Source organism: Notolabrus celidotus, chromosome 19 (assembly GCF_009762535.1).
Source record: "Notolabrus celidotus isolate fNotCel1 chromosome 19, fNotCel1.pri, whole genome shotgun sequence".
In the NCBI taxonomy this organism is placed as follows: Eukaryota; Metazoa; Chordata; class Actinopteri; order Labriformes; family Labridae; genus Notolabrus; species Notolabrus celidotus.
Window position 1 is genome coordinate 409,422 of NC_048290.1, and position 16,365 is coordinate 425,786.

Sequence of the window (16,365 nt, forward strand, 5' to 3'; positions counted from 1 at the left end):
TGTATGGGTTAATGTATGATGTATGTATGTATGAATGTATGTATGTATGTATGGGTTAATGTATGAATGTATGAATATATGTATGAATGTATGTATGTATGTATGTATGTATGGGTTAATGTATGTATGTATGAATGTATGTATGAATGTATGTATGTATGTATGTATGGGTTAATGTATGAATGTATGTATGTATGGGTTAATGTATGTATGTATGTATGAATGTATGAATATATGTATGAATGTATGTATGTATGAATATATGTATGAATGTATGTATGGGTTGATCTATGTATGTATGAATGTATGTATGAATGTATGTATGAATGTATGTATGTATGTATGGGTTAATGTATGAATATATGTATGAATGTATGTATGTATGGGTTAATGTATGAATGTATGTATGTATGTATGGGTTAATGTATGAATGTATGTATGTATGTATGGGTTAATGTATGAATGTATGTATGAATGTATGTATGTATGGGTTAATATATGTATGTATGTATGAATGTATGTATGGGTTAATGTATGAATGTATGAATGTATGTATGTATGGGTTAATATATGTATGTATGTATGAATGTATGTATGTATGGGTTAATGTATGAATGTTTGTCTGGGTTAATATATGTATGTATGTATGAATGTATGTATATATGAATGTATGCATGTATGAGTTAATGTATGTATGTATGTATGAATGTATGTATGAATGTATGTATGTATGTATGTATGGGTTAATGTATGAATGTATGTATGAATGTATGGGAGAATGTATGTATGTATGAATGTATGTATGTATGGGTTAATGTATGTATGTATGAATGTATGTATGAATGTATGTATGTATGAATGTATGTATGAATGTATGTATGGGTTAATGTATGTATGAATGAAGGTATGTATGGGTTAATGTATGTATGTATGAATGTATGTATGGGTTAATGTATGAATGTATGTATGTATGGGTTAATGTTTGAATATATGAATGTATGTATGTATAAATTAATGTATGAATGTATAAATATATGAATGATTATATGAATGAATGAATGTATGAATGTAACTATAGTATGTCTTTTTTTTCATCATATAATAATCCAGACATTCATACATTCACAAATAATCCGTGCGGCTGCTGTGATGGAATAACAAGTTTAATTGATGAACAGAGACACTTAATATCTGACGTGATATTCAGCTTTATAAAAAAACACCACAAAGAATCTTCTGGACTGTTTCAGATATTTCATCCTCTAATTTCAGAAAGTCAAAGACGTCAGACTTTAAGGAACATGCATTAAAGTTTAACCTTCTGACACATTCAAATATTTATACACGTGAATGAAATATATAAACACACATACACTTCACCAAACCGAGGTTACGTAATATATAATATATAATATATAATATATATATAACAGCTTTTTACATCCTGACCGGTCAGCATGACGAGCACAATGCTAACTCAAACAGCTGATTCCAGAGCCGTGCAGCAGACATCACGTCGTGTTCGAGTATACAACGTTTGGAAATAACTTTGTTCTGATATTTACTGAAATGCAGTTACACTTGATCACAAGCAGCAAGCAGCATCACACTTCCTGTGTGGACAGGAAGTCAAAACAAAAACATCACAGCATGTGTTGCGCATTTGTTTGATTCAGTGTTTTCACATCATGGCTGAAGCTAAGCTAAGCTAAGCTAAGCTAAGCTAAGCTATGGTTTAGTCCAGGTGTTCCTTTGTCTTATTGTCCTTCATTAACATCTGTAAGGAAACGATGAGTGAATGTTAGGATGGAGGAAACTGTCTCATACTTCAAGGTCAAACATCGAAGCACTGAAGAACAAAAACTGCAGTTCCCCAAATGTCCACTTGAGGCAGGCTGTAAAAGTCCCCCCAAAGTTTTGAAACCTTGTTGTTCCTACAAGATTTAAAGTTATTGTGCGTACGAAATATTTATAGTTAATTTAAACAAGTAATTACTGACTGACAGGTGGGCGGGGCTTAGCTCAATCTCTTTGCTTGTTTCTGGATGATCTGGGAGTTAGCAACGATTAAGGCTTCAGAACGCCTCTTTAGAAACCTATCCTGTCACTAAGACTAGGTCCATGTTTCTAAAGTCTGTGGTAGGGATGCACCGATCAGATCCTGGTATCGGATATCGGCTAGATCGGACTCAAAAAGCTAGATCGGATATCGGTGACAAAGCGCCGATATATAGTGCCGATCCATATCCATAACAAGTCCGCCTGAAACTTGCAAAAAATAGCTGAAAGGAGGAAGTTTACTTCAGCTGTAGCCGACTGCAAAGAAGGAGGAAACAGGAAGACACCTTCTTTAAATGGATTCAAAGTGTGAAAACACGGACAGGGTATTGGATTTAATTGTTCTGGATCCTTGAAATGAAGGGAGTCCAGCCTCTGGTTTAGCACTTTGAACCCAGGTACAGTTCACCATCAAGTCAGAAAAGCCTGAAGTTGATTCTATCCTCACATTAAGGACTACAGGTTGTTGAATCAATACCAGGATCGGATCGGCTAGTATCGACAGGTATGGATATCAGTATCGGGACCTAAAAAGTAGGAGGTAGAGCCTTCAGTTATCAGGCCCCTCTCCTTTGGAATCATCTACCAGTCAGGGTCCGGGAGGCAGACACCCTCTCCACTTTTAAGAGTAGACTTAAAACTTTCCTTTTTGATAAAGCTTATAGTTAGAGCTGGATCAGGCTTGGACCAGCTTTTGTCATGCTGCTATAGGCTTAGACTGCCGGGGGAACTGGCACACTGACACACTGGGATCCTAGCTCACCTTCTTCCCCCCAACCCCCTCATCACTTACTTTAACTCTGCCTGTCCCATTAAAGTTACTAACCATAGACCTTTCTGGAGTCCCTGAGCTCCATTGTCTCGTAGATTCCTCTGAGCTGCCGTAGACGTCCTCCTGCTGTGGACGATCTGGACTCCAGCTGATACGGACGTGCTGGACTCCAGCGGCAACAGCTTCTACGACTCGTCTCATCACTATCACCTCTCTCTCTTACTCCCCTCTATCTGTCTTTCCAGACCCAACTCAGTCGAGGCATGATGGCTGTCTAACATGAGTCTGGTCCTGCTGGAGGTTTCTGCCTGTTAAAAGGAAGTTTTTCCTCACCACTGTAACTAGCTAAATACTGTGAGGTGCAATGCTCATGGTGGATTAAGGTGGGGTCAGACTGAGTCTTACCCTGTCTTGGTGTTGGGTCTCTGTTCATAATTTGACATAGAGTGGTCTAGACCTGCTCTGTTTGTAAAAGAGTCTTGAGATAACGTTTGTTGTGATTTAGCGCTATACAAATAAAGATTGATTGATTGATTGATTGATTGATCTGTGCATCCCTAGTCTGTGGTCGAACTGGAAGTCTTTGGAAGTGGATGTTAGACTAGCTACCGAGACTGGGAGACCACCGCTATGAAATCAGAGTCCCTTTAATTCGCCAAGATACGATCAGATAGACGAGAATGAAACACGGACAGTAACGTTAGCTTGTGATTGGTTGAGTCTCAGTGGTGGCTTTCTCACAGGAGAGGATCAGATGTTAAATACGAGGTTTTGCCCTCCAAGTACGGCCCAAACTTTCAATCCGTGTTCCCTAAAACTGGAACACCATCGTACAAACTCTCAGGAGACTTTCCCGCCTTGATTGTGACCTTAAAGGAAAACAGCTGCTGGATAAAATACGCCGTAAATCTCCACCAGAGAATACGTAGAGTCGGTTATTTAAAGGGAGCTGTCTCTGATGAAGCTGAGCGATAACTGTCCTTCCTTTTGGTCCCGAGCATCAAACAGGTAAAACAGAGCGGTATGTGGACTTTGTGTCACCGTGCAGCTGTTGTCTGTGAGGTTTAAATAGCATCATTCCTCCCCCGTGACTCTGCTCCTCCTCCTCCTCCTCCTCCTCCTCCTCCTCCTCCTCCCCCGTGACGCTGCTCCTCCTCCTCCTCCTCCTCCTCCTCCTCCTCCTCCTCTAAACAGATAGATTTCAGCACACAGAGAGTCCACTGCTCTGCATGTTTTCCTTTTCTTTCCTTCATCTCTTCATCAATCCCTCCATACGTGTCTCCTTTCCCCCCCCCTCTGGTCTCAGTCTCTATATTTAGCCGCCCTGTGACCCGGCTGGCTGCACGCTGAACCCTGCTCCACACATTGTCAAAACAAGGGGCTAATCCTGTCCAACAGGTGCCGTCCACACACACACACACACACACACACACACTCATCAGCCTGTTTCCACACGACACAGCCGCAGCGTCACAAACTGGTCTTGACGTGACACTGTTGCCGAGGGGAAGCGGGGGTTCGTGATTTGCCGGCGGTGAAGTGACGGAGCGGCGAACACGTCTGATAACGAAACCTGCGAGTGTGAGGTCGACGGCGGTGGATCTCCCGTCAGACTCATCTTCTGTTTGTTAGCAGGGTCAGGAAGGGGAACTCTCCAAAACAAAAACCAGGACCAGGACCAGGATCCTCCACAGCCTCACCGTCCTGTGTGTGTTTGTTCCTCTTACTGAGGAGTCTTGGGGAACGTCTCTGAGCCCGAGCCGTTGGACGCCACGTGAGCCTCGCTGTGAGAGCAGAAGGACGGCAGCTCCGTCCGGCTCTGCTCGAACGTGACGGGGGGAACGGACGTAGAAACCACCGTCTCCATCCGGCTGGCTCGACAGATGCTCACCTGACGGAGAGGAAACGGATCAGTTAGACAGAAACCATCTCAAATACTGAGTCTCAACGTTTAAAATCATTTCACTCTGAAGACTTGAAACTCTCTCCTCACTGGTTCTTGAAAATGAATGCACGAGTGTTTAAAGGCAAGAATCAGGTGTTAACCCTTTCTGCAGGGTACTGAACATGGTTCCAATCTCCTCAATCATGGGCTCAGTAACTGGAGATAAAGGATTATGTAGTCCATGAGGGTTTCTGATCACTGAAAGAAATGTAAGTTTTTAGGAGTGACGCCCTGTTTTTTATCATTTAAGAGGAAGAAAATCCTCTTCGTTTTGTCTCTACCAGATTAATTCACCTTGACATTAGCTTAACTCAACAGATTTGATGTCTTTATCTCTTATAGTCAGCTGGGTTGAGAGTCAGCACCTCCAAGTCTGAGGCCATAGTTCTCTGTTGGAAAACAGTGGATTTCTTTCTCGGTGGGGGGACGAGTCTTTGCCCTAAGTGGGGGAGTCTAAGTATCTCAGGGTCTTGTTCACAAGGGTGGGTAAAAATCGAGTGTGACATCCACAGGCGGACTGGTGCAGCGTCAGCAGTTATGCCGACGTTGAATCGGACTGTTGTGGTGAAGAGGGAGCTGAGCTGGAAGGTGAAACTTTCGATTTACCAGTCGGTCTACGTTCCAACCCTCACCTGTGGTCATGAGCTGTGGGTCCTGACCAAAAGAATCAGATCTCAGATACAAGCAGCTGAATTGAGTCTCCTCTGAAGGGTGTCTGGGCTCAGCCTTTAGAGAGAGGGTCAGGAGCTCAGACATCCAGAGGGATCTCGGAGTAGAGCCTCTGCTCCTTCACATCGAAAGGAGTCAGCTGAGGTGGTCCGGGCTTCTGATGAGGATGCCTCCCAGACGCCTCCCTTTAGAGGTGTTCCGGGCACGTCCAACTGGGAGAAGGCCCTGAGGTAGACCCAGAAATAGTTGGAGGGATTATATCTCCCGCCTGGTCTGGGATCGCCTCAGGATTCCCCAGGAATCCTCATAGACCTTGTCCAACAGGTCTATGAGTGTACGCATTGGAAACTCTGTTTCTGACTCAGCTCCGCTTCTGTATGGGGTTCCACAGGGGTCCATTTTAGGTCCACTGCTGTTCTCACTGTATCTACTGCCTCTGGGTTCCATCCTGAGAAAGCATGGCATCTCCTTCCACTGCTACGCTGATGACAGTCAAATATATGTGCCGCTGAAAAAGAAAAATGCCTTTTCCCTCTCACCACTTCTTGCGTGCCTTGAAGACATCAAAGCATGGATGGCTTTGAACTTTCTAAACTTCAATGAAAAAAAGACAGAAGTAATGGTGTTTGGTCCCAGTGGCCCTTGTGAACTCCCTCCGGTTGATCTGGGCCCTTTGGCCGTCTATTTTAAGTCGAAAGTCTCAAACTTGGGTTTTAAGCTTGACAGTGATTTTAAGATGGATCAGCAGATCAGCTCTATAGTAAAGTCCAGCTTTTTTCACATTAGGCAGCTGGCAAAGGTGAAGCCTTTCCTTGCACGACAGCACTTTGAAACAGTAATCCATGCCTTTGTCACATCCCGGCTGGATTACTGCAATGCACTTTATTTAGGAATCAGTCAGTCCTCCCTCGCACGTCTCCAGTTGGTCCAGAATGCAGCCGCTCGCCTTTTAATTGGAGCACGTAAAAGGGAGCACATAACGCCCATTTTAGCCTCCCTCCACTGGTTGCCTGTGCATTTTAGAGTCCATTTTAAGATTATTTTATTTGTTTTTAAATCTTTAAATGGTCTCGCCCCGCCCTACCTCTCTGAGCTGATCCATCTCTACGCCCCTGCTCGGTGCCTCAGGTCAGCTGATCAGCTGCTCCTGGAGGTACCGAGGTCCAAGCGGAAGCTCAGGGGGGATAGGGCTTTTTCTGTCGCTGCTCCCAAACTGTGGAACGATCTTCCTTTAGCCGTCAGACAAGCCCCCTCACTGTCCACTTTTAAAAGTCGTCTTAAAACCCATTTTTATTCCCTGGCTTTCGACTCAGCATGAGACCCTGCTCTTGTTTCAGTGCCTTTTTATTTATTTATTTATTTATTTTTAACTTTATTTTATCTTATTGTTCTTATTGATTTTATGATTTTATTGTTTGTTTTTATCCATTATGTTTCTGTACAGCACTTTGTGTCCAACTGCTGTTGTTCTTAAAGTGCTTTATAAATAAAGTTGAGTTGAGTGAGGAGGAGCTGGAAAGTGTTGCCGGGGAGAGGGAGGTCTGGGTCAATTTACTTGGACTGCTACCTCCGCGACCCGACCCCAGATAAGCAGAAGACAATGGATGGATCTCTTATAGTGCTCCACAGGGAGACGCAGAGGCTTCTTGGAGGCCTCAGATTATCTTGATAAGAGAAGTTGGCTTCAGTTTATTTCGCCTTCTCTTCGATCTTCTTGCCCCGGGGCCACGGATGTAAACTAGCTCTTTTAGCTAACTCTGGCTCAGCAGCTGTGTTGTGCATGGTCTCTGTCGAATAAACTAATAAACTAAACTGAGTCAAAGATGTTGGTGAAGAGGAAGATGAATGTTGCAGCACCAAATCAGAGTCTTTAAAACCAGTTTTTCTTGTGTAGCTAGTTTGGAAAGCGAGCGAGAGGAGACGAGAAAGGTGCAAACACTTCCTGAATCACAGAAACAGAGAGTGAGGTCTCTACCTGAGTCTGCAGGTACCGCGGGGACTTCAGCTCCAGCTCCTCCTTGCTCACGGTCGGAGCACAGCAACAGAACACCTGCTGGAAGCCGGCTCTGAACCTGAGGGGAGAACCCATATTAAGATGGACCCTGCAGAACCGGATTACTGACACATCACAGATTACCTCAGGACCCGATCGAACGTACATCACAGAGAGATTAACACCATGCTGACGGGACATACACAGACTCATACCTGCTGTTCAGGCAGTAGTAGATGATGGGGTTGTACATGGTGGAGCTCATGGCGAGCCACATGACGGCCAGGTAGACCTGCTGGATGTACCGCTGCTCGAACCAGTCAGGGAAGAACTGGTGGAGTAAGAAGTAGACGTGATAGGGCAGCCAGCAGAGAGCGAACGTGCACACCACCACGATCATCATCTTCACCACCTGTCACAGGAGGAACACAGAGGAGACGCCGCAGGGTTTAAAATAATCTGATACATTTCAGAGCTTTCCAACGAGGATTAAAAAAAGAGCATCAAATCAGAGCGGAGTGCTTCCTGAGAGAGAGCGCCGCCGCGCCGCAGACGGGAAAACAAAGAGGGGGCGAGAGAGTTCACCTTGCGTTTGGCGATCAGCTGCTCTTTGTAGTGTTCGGACGAGTCTCCAGGAATCGCACTCGCCCAGAGGGTGACGCCCACGGTGGTGTACGCACATCCCATGATGCAGAGTGGCAGGAAGTAGATCAGCAGAGTCACACACACGTAGTATCTATGAAGAGAGAGAGAGAGAGACATCACGATGTGGAAGGTTTCACTTCTACAGGAGGAGAGAGATCCCCTCTGGTGGATCACAGATTTTAAATGTGGGACAGTTTTAAAAACACTTTGGGGTCTTAATGTCGAACAGGAACACAAAGTTTAGGATTTTCTCCTGCAGCAGTGAAACAGGATGTGATGGCTTTAATGTTTCTACAGCCGAGGACTCACTTTGAGTGATTGTTTTTCCCGCCAACAGGCTCAGATTGTTATTCTAAAGGTGCTTTTAGACCTACGAGGAAATACTCTTCCAGGAACTAATTGGTTTCTGTGGCACGTTGTTGTCTACGTCTCCACCGAGGCCTGAAGTCCTGGCTTTAACGTATCTGTTACAGAGTACTCAGCTCAAAGCAGGTCCTCTTTGAGTGATTGTTTTGACACTAACAGGCTTAAATGTTTATTCTAAAGGTCCTTTTAGACCAGGAACTTTTAATTCCAGGTAATACTCTTCAAGGAACTAAATGGTTCCTGTTGTCTGCGTTTCCACCAAGGCCTGACGTACGGAGAAGCAATAAAAGTAACTGCACTACACCGTCAGACCAGTAGAGGGCAGTAAGAAGGAGACAAAGGCCATACAACGGAGAGGACGCCATAGAAGGAGACAGACGGGCCGGCATCATTATGAGCGACTCCACAGTTAGCCTGTTAGCATGAAGGAGATTCCTCTTGTGCTGTTTCTGATCGATCACAGAGAAGATTCAAAACGTCTGAAACGCTCGACTTGAAGCAAGAAGACAGATTCCAAAAGCCGGTGTTCCAGTATAAAGAGCGACCCTGTTAACTGGAGACTCTCAGCCGGATGCATCCCTCACGATGGTGCTATATTTCATCACAGATGACACCATAGAAGCAGACGGACAGGCAGGTATCATTCTGAGCAACACAACAGTTAGCCTGTTAGCATGAAGAGACTCAGCTGGTCTGTTTTAGATGGTGCTATATTTCATCACAGATGGATTCACTGAATCAACACGTGAGAGGAGATAAGCGCGAGTAGCAAAGACGTTTCAACACGGCTTTAAAATCCTTTTGAACTCAAAAAGCCGTGATCGCAGAGATCGGCCGGTGTTTTGGTTTAAACAGCGACCCTGTTAACTGGAGACTCTCAGCCGGATGCAAAAAAAATTTTAAGAAAAATTTCAGAAAAAAAAGTTACGAATTTTTTTTGGAAAAAATTACTTTGACGAAAAAAAAATTGAAAAAAAAAAAATTGTGTTTTGGTTTAAACAGTGACCCTGTTAACTGGAGACTCTCAGCCGGATGCATCCCTCATAAATGTCTTTAGACCATCATTAAATATCTGATGAGGATATTTTGAAATCTTAATAAAAACTAAACTAGTTTGCATTCCCAGGAACTCCCTCTGTGTTTCAACAGCTGTGTAAACTCCACAAACACTGACACGTTCAGCTGAAGGTCTCCAGTTTACAGGGTCACTTTTAAAACCGGAACACCGGGAGGAGAGACGCATTCACGGTGGGCTGAGAGAAGACTACTGTTACAAGCTGCTAAATCAAGAGAATCACAGCTTCTTCTTTTGAAAAGTACACACACATACAAACAAGATAGAACAAATAAAAACTAATGAAAGAAAGAGAAATCAAGAGAATCACAGATGGAAAAAACAATGACTGTGAATGGTTTTTGGAAAAATTTGACAAAAAAAAATTGACAAAACAAATTGAATTTTTTTTTTGACAAAACAAAATAAAAAATAAAAAATTTACCTAAAAAAATTGAAAAAAAAATTGACAAAAAAAAAAAATTTTTTTTTTGAATAATTAAAATTTTGAAGAAAAAAATTTGAAAAAACAAATTTGAAAAAAAATTTGGGCAAAAAAGTTGCCCCAGAGAATCACAGCTTCTTCTTTTGAAAAGTACACACACATACAAAAAAGATAGAACAAATAAAAACTAATGAAAGAAAGAGAAATCAAGAGAATCACAGATGTGTGTGATGTTATTGTGGACGGAGGGAGGAATAAAAACACTGAGGTTAATCTGCCAATCAGACACCTTCAGCATTGAAGGCCCCGCCCCCTGAAAGTCCCGGGACCTTTGAAAAGTACTACCCCCCTAGCAGGGGCTTTTTAGGGGGGAGACTATCTACCCCTGAACTAAATGTAGACCCTGGGTCCACTTTCCACCAACACCTTGAGGTTAATCTTGAGTCCCAAAGAGCAGCAGCATGCATCAGGACTAAACGTCAGTGTCTGTTGATGGAGTTTGGTGGCTTTGAAGAAAACAAGCTCTGCCTCTAAGGTCCTCCACCTTCTTCTTTCACATGTCCCTCACAGCATGAAGTCCTCCCTGTCAAACAGCAGACCTGCTGGGAGGGAGGAGGGGGTCTCTGGAGGCAGGATGTGACAACACGATGGAGGACACTGCAGCAGAGACAGATTGAACTTTCATATCCATGCTCTGTGTGAACATGTGGACGTAGCAGCAGAGTCCTCGTCTTGAACATGACTCTCCTTCTTAATCCTCGGATGTTTTCACTCTCCTCCTGTTGCGTGTCGCTCTTCGGCTCTGTCGGCATCAGTCACATGGTATAAATGTCATCACCTCCGCCCACTGGAAGCACAAATGTTTGTGCTTGTTTACATCAGCTCACCCTGACATTTTAAAAAGTCTGAGGCCATGGTGCTCGGTCGGGAAAGGGTGGTTGGAGGAGAGGTGGTGGAGTTTGAGTATCCTATACCTGTTGCAAAAATTGAGTCTTGAGGTGATGAAGGCGTGGATGAGAGTTTCAACAGCAGTGAAGGAAAGGGCGGAGACGGGCGATGTTTCTGAGGTGGAAGAAAGCAGTTTTTTAAATATTGCTAATGTGTTGTTGAATTTGGGCCTATGATAAGAATTTCAGATTTATTACAATTGAGTTTGAAGAAGTTTGTTTGCATCCAGGAGTTTATTTCAGTGAGGCAGTTTGTGAGGGTGGTGTGGGAAGCAGCGGTGGTTGAAATGTAAAGCTGGATGTTGTCGGCATAACAGTGGAAACGGGGCTTTAGAGAGAGGATCAGGAGCTCAGACTGAAAGTAGAGCTGCTGCTCCTCCACATCAAGAGGAGCCAGATGAGGGGGTTCAGGCATCTGGTCAGGATGCCTCCCGGACGTCTCCCTGGGGAGGTGTTTCAGGCATGTCCGTCTGGGAGGAGGTCACAGGGAAGACCCAGGACACGAGATTATATCTCTCAGCTGGCCTGGGAACGCCTTGCTGTCCTCCCAGAAGAGCTGGTGGAAGAGGCCGGGGAGAGGAGGGTCTGGGCTTCCCTGCTGAGGCTGCTGCCCCTGCGACCCGGACTCTGATAAGCGGAGGAAGATGGATGGATGGAGGGATTTTTAAAACGGGGCTGGTGGATAAAATTCTGCATAAAGTCAGGGTGAAAACTTTGTCTGTTTGAGTTCACACATGCACCAAACTCAGGTGATTTGGGGAGTTTTGTGCACGTGTAAATTCAGCTGAGAGGACCGGATCGAGTCTAAAGTCCGTGCACAGATCTCGTTTGAACAGGTTCAGATCTTGATGAAGTCATTCAGGAGGAGGAGTTTGAGGTTATACATGAGCTGGATGTCGTCATTGTGTCCTCTTCGTCTCTGAGCGTGCTGCCGAAGCTCTGCAGGAGGTTTGTTTCTCACGTATGATGCATCGGGTCGTCTTCACCTCCTGCTTCTTGGTCTCAGAGGTTGAGCCGTCCTCTGAAGAGCGAGCCGGGCTGCAGTCTCATATTTGTTTTGCTCCCTCTCTGAATATATTCCACTCCAGCTTACAGAGATCCGTCTGATGCATATCCTCCGTCAAATCATAGACGGCGTGTTAACATTCATTTATGCACACACACACACACACACACACACACAGGCGTACACACTTGAACGCACGTGGCCGTGGAAGTGCTCCTCACCTCCTGGTAAATATCTCAGCAGGAGGGGAATGGAGAGCAGTAAATAAGAGATGCTTGAGAGGCGGCGGCGGCGGCGGCATGGAGGCAGTGAGGGGCGATAATAAGATATTAAAACTGGACGCAAATTCATCAAATGCTCTTTCCCCTTTTTCAGCCGCCGCCGCCGCCGCCGCCAACGATGTTTCCAGAGGAAGTCAAACAGGCATGAAAATGATCCTGGTGGTCAGATTCATCACCTGAGCGGGAGCGTGAGTGGGAGTGCGTTCAGCTGTAGGGCGAGTTCTTTCATTTACTAAATTAATCCCACAGAAAGTGATTATGACGCTGCTGCAGTCGGACTGCGGCGCCCCTCCAGCTGCAGGTACAAGTCCAGTACGGGGGGGCGAGGGATCAAACCGTATTAACAACACAGAGGTGTTGCTGCTGCTGCTGCTGCAGGAGGAGGAGGAGGAGGCTGTGCACGGGATAACACAAGTGTGTGTGTGTTTTCAGAATACTGATGGAGCGCTCGTTCACAAAGAGCTTCATGAGAGCTGCAGGTGATTAGCTTAGCTTAGCATGAAGACTGGAAGAGGAGGATTACAGCGAGAGCCTGATTCAGCGTAGGATTCTCTTAATCTGTGCAAATGAGACAAAATGTTATCCTCTGATTCACAAAGTGCACAAAGAGCTAAATCCACCACAAACTGTGTGTTGGTGCTGTTAGTTTAAATTAGGTTTGATGCATTCAATCTGAAACAGTCTGCAAAAAAAACCTTCCTGCAAAAAAGCTGAATTTCCACACTGGTGCCATTTGGAGTGAATTTGACCGTCCGCTTATTTTCTGACGACAGTTCCACCTCTGGATGACCTTAAAGTAAAACATCTGCTCATAAAGTCTGCTCTGTTTTAATGTTAAATCAGGGTGGCGTGTTCAAACCTCGCCGTGCCATCGTAAAACACACGATGGATTTCTTTAATTGGAACGAGCTGCTTTTCGCCGACTTGCTCCAGGAAGTAAGCTGGACGCTAAGTGTTAAATTTACATCCAGCTCATTATCTCTGCACTAATGGAAAGATCTGAGTTCTATCAGGAAGAGAGAACACAGCACAGCTCTGAGCAGCAGAGAGAGAAGATGCTAACAGCTCATCTTCACAGGCAGACACAAAACAAGAGCAGACTGCACTGAGCTGCAGAGCTTTGTGGGCGTGTTTACACTTGTAGTCCGCCTACTGTCACCTTAAGAATATATCAAGGGTTAAAGGACTTCTGTCTCAGCAGGATGCAGAAAAACCTGTCCCTGCATTTATCTTTAGCAGACTAGACTACTGTGACGGGGTCTTTGCAGCGTCTCATGAGACATGAGAGCTCAGCATGAATCCTAAAATCAGATCCAGTGATGGTGTTTAAATATAATGAGCGTGTGTCTGCTGTCACGTCACTCACATCTTCTTGATGTCCACGCTGGCGTACTCAGGCCAGTCGATGTAACAGACCGTGCGTCCGGGCAGCACGGCGGTGGACGAGAAGTAGTACTGAGGGAAGGCCAGGATCAGAGCCAGCATCCAGATCACGGTGATCACCACGCGGGTCTCTGTGGAGGTCAGCCTCTGCTGCAGGGGATGGATGATCGCCATGTACCTAGAGAAGACATCAGCGGGTTAAAGTCACAGAACACCCCCCATACCTGTCTCAAACTGTCGAACACGTCAGACAGAGCAAGTCCTCTATGTTCTATCATTAACAAAGACCCAACATCAAGACCGGATCAGATCCAGTCCCATCTCACAGACAGGACTCAGTCTGATCTCATCTTAATCCACCATGAGCAGAGCACTTTGCAGCATTTAGCAAGTTACAGTGGCAAGGACAAACTTCCTTTAACAGGCAGAAACCTCCAGCAGGACCAGACTCATGTTAGACACACATCTGCTGAGACCGTGTTGGAGAGAGGGATAGAGGGAGATGAAGAGAGAGAGAGAGATGATAGTGGGGAGACGGATAGTAGTAGTTGTAGCAGCTGGAGTCTGGACCACGTCCACAGCAGCAGAGATCCAGAGGAACCTACGAGACAAGGGAGCTCAGGGACTCCAGAAAGGTCTAAGAAAAGAGAGAAGAGAGGGAGACCAGAAGAAAGAAAAAGAGGAGAAGGAATGGGGAAGGAAAGGATAGAAGGAAAGGAGAGGATGAGAAAAGGAGACATAAAGGATGAAGAAACATGGAAGGAAGAAAGAGAGAAAGAAAGAAAAAGAGGAGAAGAAATGGTGAAGGAATGACAGAAGGAAAGGAGACATAAAGGATGAAGAAACATGGAAAGAAAGAATAAAAGAAAGAACAAAGAAAGAAGGAAAGAAATGAAAGAAAGACAGAAAGAAAAGAAAGAAGGAAGGAATGAATGGAAGAACTAAAGAAGAAATGTAAGAAAGAAAGAGAGAAAGAAGGAATTAAAGAAAGAAAGAAAAAAGGAATGAATGAAAGAAAGAAGGAAAGAAAGACAGACAGAAAAGAAGGAAGGAATGAATGAAAGAACTAAAGAAGGAATTAAAGAAAGAAAGAAAGGATGAATAACAGACCCCAAAAAAGGAATCTACAGCAGAGATCCAGAGGAACCTACGAGACAAGGGAGCTCAGGTATCCCTGTGTGTCAGTCTAAGCCTATAGCAGCATAACTAAGACCTGGTCCAAGCCTGATCCAGCTCTAACTATAAGCTTTATCTAAAAGGAAAGTTTGAAGCCTACTCTTAAAAGTAGAGAGGGTGTCTGCCTCCCAGACCCTGACTGGTAGATGATTCCAAAGGAGAGGGGCCTGATAACTGAAGGCTCTACCTCCCATACTACTTTTAGAGACTTTAGGTACTGATGGAGGAAGATAGCAAGTTAGTGGCAAGGACAAACTTCCTTTAACAAGCAGAAACCTCCAGCAGGACCAGACTCATGTTAGACGGGGGTTGGATCACCAGTTTTAGATTGGAATGAAACTGAATTACTGACATTAGAAAGCGAATAACTTGGTGGTTTGAGAGTTTAAATTGGTGTTATGAATCTTGGGAGGATGATGCATCCTTCATGGCTCAGGAAAAGTAGGACGCATTTGAAACAAGACATCCATCAACGCAAAGGATGCAGCTCCTGAACTGTGACACATCTGTTATAAGCATGTTAGCAGTGTGCATGAATTCAGGCTCAGGGCTGCTCACATGTTCATGGAGCTTCAAACCTGCAGGAGAGGACTGAACACAGTCTGTATTAAATTAAGTTCTGCTGCTGCAGCCTGAAGGTGAAATCTCTCATATATATGATATTCTGAAGACTCCTCGCCCCCCTGCGGAGCACACACCTGTCCAGAGCGATGGCCGTCATGGAGTAGATGCTGGCGAAGATGGCGGCGATGGGGAAGAAGTTGTGGAAGCGGCAGTAGACGAGGCCGAAGTACCACTCGTTGTGGACGGCGTAGGTGAAGTTGATCACCGTGTTGAAGGCCGCCATGCCGGCTTCTGCGATGGCCAGGTTCACCTGCAGGAGAACGGACAGGGTTAACCGTGACACTCTCACCTGAACGCATCAGGAATCCCATATTTCAGGAGCCAGTCTTTTGTTACCGGTCATTTCTCTTCTTCCTACATTTCTCTGAACACTCTAACAACCTCAACAAATAGATTTTGAATCACAAACATTCAGAGAGTTTTAACTTTACCAAATACTTTCCACACATGCATCAATAATTCTACATTTCATCATTCCTTCTTGTAATTTCTGACAGCAGCGCTCCGTATCCTGCAGCTATGACGACTTGAACACCACAAAGCATTCCTTGAGAAGCTCCATGAAGCGTTCGCCAAATTAAGCTGAATAAAAACAGTGAATTCATTGAAGTTGGGGGTCTTATCAGCGCCGCCCCACCAGGAGTTTGATGAGCCTCTAGGCTGCAGAGACGAAGAGCATTTGTTTTAGACTGAAACAAAAGGATTGAGCGGCATCCTGCAGCAGAACATCCAACGTCACAACAATCACGGCTAATCCTGTTCAGAGATGTACGCCGTCACCCGGCATCATGGAGCGCATACTGAAACGTTTAAAGAAGGAGACGGCTTTCACTGAATGTTCCTTTAATATCTGCTTTAACCTTTAGAGGGGAAACTGTGATTTTTAAAGGCTTTAAAACAAACTAAAGAGAGGCTTAGACTGACACACTGGGATCCTGTCTTTCCCTCTCTCTCCTCTCTCTGCCTGTCTCTCACTTTAACTCTTCCTGTCCCATTAAAGT

At 44.7% G+C, this 16,365-nt stretch overlaps 1 protein-coding gene across 1 annotated transcript in view; it reads right to left on the reverse strand.

Moving 5' to 3' along the window:
• Window positions 1-1,147: 1,147 nt before the first annotated feature.
• LOC117831018 (substance-P receptor-like) overlaps window positions 1,148-16,365 on the reverse strand; it is a 62,160-nt gene continuing 46,942 nt past the window's right edge. The window contains exons 2-7 of the mRNA XM_034709457.1: window positions 15,439-15,614; window positions 13,548-13,742; window positions 8,023-8,173; window positions 7,653-7,849; window positions 7,420-7,516; window positions 1,148-4,721 (exon numbers count right to left, since the gene is read on the reverse strand). Of these exons, the coding sequence (XP_034565348.1) occupies window positions 4,554-4,721; window positions 7,420-7,516; window positions 7,653-7,849; window positions 8,023-8,173; window positions 13,548-13,742; window positions 15,439-15,587 (957 nt within the window). The 5' untranslated portion in view covers window positions 15,588-15,614 and the 3' untranslated portion in view covers window positions 1,148-4,553. The remainder of the gene's footprint in view (window positions 4,722-7,419; window positions 7,517-7,652; window positions 7,850-8,022; window positions 8,174-13,547; window positions 13,743-15,438; window positions 15,615-16,365) is intronic.